General features: G+C 58.5%; 1 protein-coding gene across 1 annotated transcript; it reads left to right on the plus strand.

Moving 5' to 3' along the window:
* Positions 1-2,328: 2,328 nt before the first annotated feature.
* On the plus strand, positions 2,329-2,657 carry DICSQDRAFT_17567 (uncharacterized protein; the record flags this gene model as incomplete). The annotated part of the gene is made up of 2 exons (XM_007366814.1): positions 2,329-2,462; positions 2,555-2,657. Coding segments are annotated over 2 exons (237 nt in total), but the record flags the coding sequence as incomplete, so codon positions are not given.
* Positions 2,658-4,183: the final 1,526 nt, after the last annotated feature.

The raw sequence follows: 4,183 nt of genomic DNA on the forward strand, positions 1-4,183 counted from the left end.
GAGAGCGACAGACTAGTCCCAATGACCAAGTTATACATTAGCAATCGAAGGGAGATACAACGCTATGGTCACTCACCTAGTCCCAATGACCAAGAGGTCGAGATGGGGACTAGGGAGCGCCTAAGGGGGGTCCTTATATACTAGAAGGGCTGCTTAGCAACCAAAGACAAGGCGCGAGAGCGAGGCAGTGAAGATGACAAAGGGAGAACAAAGGGCGAGAAAGGAAAGGCAAGAGCATGGTGATCACGGGAACGGAGCATGTGGCAGTGGGAACGTATCTACAGTGTCCAAACTGGGATGGGCTAAGAAAGGAAATGGTCCGAGAATGGAAGGTGGGCGTCAAGGGGAGGGGAATGGGCGGCAAAAAGGGGCGTCTGTCCAGCGTCCGTGACACTGGGCTGGTTTCCCGGGCCTAACAAACCCAGCATGAGACGATCTTGTCGATCTCTCTGCGCCCGCTGCCTGCGTGTCTCTGCTCGCTGTGCTGCAGACGCTTGAGCTGACCTTGAATGAAGCTAGGCAGGCGCCCAATAGGCGCGCGAGCAACTGAGCGACCGACAAGAATTGAGCACCCCTAACATATCAGCAACATGATCAACTGATCAATTGATCAACTGGACATAACTTCCCTTTCAACTACGCCATCATGAAGACACCACGTACGCCGAAGTTATCCCTATATAGATGTTTGTACGCACCAAGCCTGGAAGCTTTGCAGAGCAAACGCCACGGGCTTGTGGAGAGGGTTCACGCTTGCGCAGTTGCGGAAAGAGGCCTTCGATATTGATAAGCGCCACACAGAAAAGAGGCAAGGAAGGTCAGATAAGCCGATACCAGATGGCGAGGAAGTTGCCGGATGTTTTCCCCCGCCCGAGTCGGTGCTTAGGTTATGCCCGATTGGTGCACGGAGGTAAGTAAGGAGGCATGAGGCGGCGCGAGGCTCGTGAGCACAAGGTGAGGGAGACCATGCATGCCGTGGCAATATTTGGCCGGAGAACGGACGGGCAAGTAATCGTCATAGCGTGGGCTGCAAGCCTAGAGGCGGACACGACCACGAAAAAATCGGATCACCGAGGAAAATGAGTAGCTGGATACCAGGCGATGGGCGTGACGCGCAAGCAATATGGACGGTGCCAGGTGGACGGTGCCAGGTGGACGGCGCAGAACCTACCGGAGGCAGAAGCACCGAATCGGTGCGATGGAAGAAAGAAGGACAGGATTGGGCAAGAGCTCTCGCGTGCACGGCTGCCAATGCGCTGAGGACAAGCATAGCCTACGGGGAGACACAGGAAGTTGGGCTGCTGATGATCACTGCATCTGTGGCATGGGAGACCTGCTAGCGCTGTGCAGAGAAGCGGGGAGAGAGCCTCCACGAGGTCGCCATCGAGACAGCTCGGGGATGGAGCAGGGTGTGGCGCAAGACTCCTTTATCGGAATTCAACGATCGCTTTTGAGGCAAAGGCATCGCATGCCATATCATACGACGCGACGAGAGATAGACAGAACTGTTTCGAGGGACCGTACAATATTCTGGCGGACGGAGAGAGCGAGGGGAGCGAGGCCTGGTCAGGGGTGTGCGACGAGTAAATTGCAGTGATGATATGAATATATGGGGCAAGCTGCCTTACGACGAACAGAAGAATGAAGAAGAATCTGTGCGGTCTCTGGATGGAAGCAGCTGCAAACTGTGCGCACGTTGAGAGCGAGGCGGGGTCAGATGGGCGGGATACAACGCAATTAATGGAAGGCGCTCAGGGTCCTCGACCCGGCGCCTGCGTCTTGTCAAGCAGAGCGCCTAGACGGCCCTGGAGTCCCTCTTCTCACCCGACCCTGCCCTCTTCCTCCTTCTCTCTCCTTCTCGACACCCCTCCCCCGTATCGCTGGCCGCGGCGTCATCTCCCTGGACGCTTCCCAATCACCCTCGAGGAGCTCGCACCCATGTTCTGACCTCTTCGAGCACTTGCTTTACGAGTCTCACCCTGCTGAAACTCGAGGCTCTCCGGTGCTACAAATCTGCGGATAGCGCCAGATCTCACAGCTTCAAGCCCACTGATCCTCGCCTATCTATATCTGCCCAAGGGGCGTATGTCAATTGCTACTGCCCGCGCTCTCTGCTAGGCCTTTTTCCCGCCTGTTCGTTCTCTTCTATTCCCCATGCCTGGTGTTTCGAGGAACCAACGTGCGGAGGCCAAATATAACGTCACCCTCGACTGTACGAGCTTTCTATACATGTATCTTGTATATGCTGTTTGACTTTCCATACGCCATATAGTCCCCCACCTTGGTCTCCATTCCGCCGCGTCGTCTGGGAACCTCGGCCTCGTAACCTATGCCTTGGACCACGGTCAACCCGTTAACTCAGTCGTTGATGGCGTTCTCCCTCTCCATGTCGCGAGCTCTGGTGGAAACGACCTCATAGTCCGTCTGCTTATCGAGCGCGGCGCAGACGTGAACGCCCCAAGGTGCGTGGCTCTCCTGTCCCTTCCCATCATGTACTCACTCATCCCCTCTCGCTCCCCTAATCGAAAAATATCGGCCTTGTATGCTCCTTCAGGCTTCCCCGCAAATACTCTAGCGACAAACACAGGGCCAATTCGGCGCCCATCGTTGGAACGTCTGGCTCTACCCCCCTCCACTTTGCCGCGGCGAACGGACACGAACAGGTCGTCCTCACTCTTCTTCTCCATGGCGCTCATCCTGATCGCCCTGACAAACACGGGGTCACACCGGAGGCTGTCGCCCGACAGAACGGGTGGACTCGATGTGCCGAAATACTCAGTAAGTGGACCCACGAGAAGGATAGGGACCTCCGAGAGCGCGAGGCCGTAAGCGGCGCCGTCTCCGCACCCGCACCCGAGTCCGATTGCGCCAGCATATTTTCCAAATCAGACTTCGAGAGCAGAATTCGCGAGAAGAGGCTCAAGGTCAAATCCTCCATTGACAACGCTATGAATATGCTCAAACCCCCCTTCCCTACCCCACCTTCTTCCGGAACAATACCGTACGACGGGTCATATACCATGTCGCCGCCCATCGTGGGCTCGGCTTCCCTCGAGTCTTCACCCGCGACCTCAACGGGGCATGAATTTCCGCAGAACCAGGGTCGGCGTCCCTCCTTACCCCAGATATTCGACACGCCGCCCCACCCGGTCCATAGTCATTCCATGAGCTCAAGCCTCGCCCAGGGATCAAATCGTCATCACGGCAAGTCTTCAGGGCGACCGTCATTTTCGTCATCACGGCGTCCTCGGTCCGCCGGGACGGATGCCGACACATCGTCCTCCACCCCTGGGCGATTGCGGGGGAAGCTGTCACTGTTGTCTATGTTCAAGAAGTCCGCAGGAGAGTCAGCGTCTTCGGTGTCGTCGTTGGGTGGCGCCGGCGGTCCTACGACGCCTGAGAGTAGAGACAGCTTCACGAGCTCAGGCTATGCGTCCGCGTCGTCCAGCTCAGCCCTGACTTCCGCATCCGCATCGCCTGCTCCTGAGCGTGAGCACGGGGGCGAACACCCGCGGGAGCGGAGTCGAGGCCCATCAGCCCACTCCCCACTTAGGTCCCGGGCATCGGAAGCAGGTCCCCTATCGTCCGCTCACGGTTCGTCCCCGTCCATCGTAGCGCCAGCGATGTCGACCGTGCCGAGCAACCGGAGCAGGCTGGGAAGCACGAGCGAGTCCCTGCAATCGTACAATCCGACGACGGATGCCGCGTTCCCCCCTTTGGCTGTTGAGCTCCACCGCAAGCTCTCAATGGAACGCTTGCGCGCTCGGTCTAGCTCAGGGTCGTCCTCGACTCAGCAACAGCACCCGAGCACCCCCGCGGAGCAGCGATCCGCGCAGTCGCCGTCGCCCCAGCACCAACCTCTCCCGCTCAGTCCAGGTCAAGCGCAGAGCCCACAGCATCTCCAGGGGCATCGGAGCCCCACAGGGCGCCCCGGCATCCTCCGTCCGCATGGCCGCTCCGCGTCGTCCGGCCAGTCGTCAGTGCAGCTGCCCGAAGGGCGAGCAGCGGGTGAGGGTTCTGCTCGGTCGCTGCGGTTCGATTCGAGCTCAGAGGTCGCATCTGTCTCGGCGAAGCGGTCGGGGCTCAACTTGGATCTCAAGGCGAGCGGAAGCGTTTCTTCTCTCCGAGCTGAGAACCCGTCCTCCACAGCCAGTCCGAGGTCTCCGTGGAGTCCGTCTTCGCA

Source organism: Dichomitus squalens (assembly GCF_000275845.1).
Source record: "Dichomitus squalens LYAD-421 SS1 unplaced genomic scaffold DICSQscaffold_20, whole genome shotgun sequence".
Lineage (NCBI taxonomy): Eukaryota > Fungi > Basidiomycota > Agaricomycetes > Polyporales > Polyporaceae > Dichomitus > Dichomitus squalens.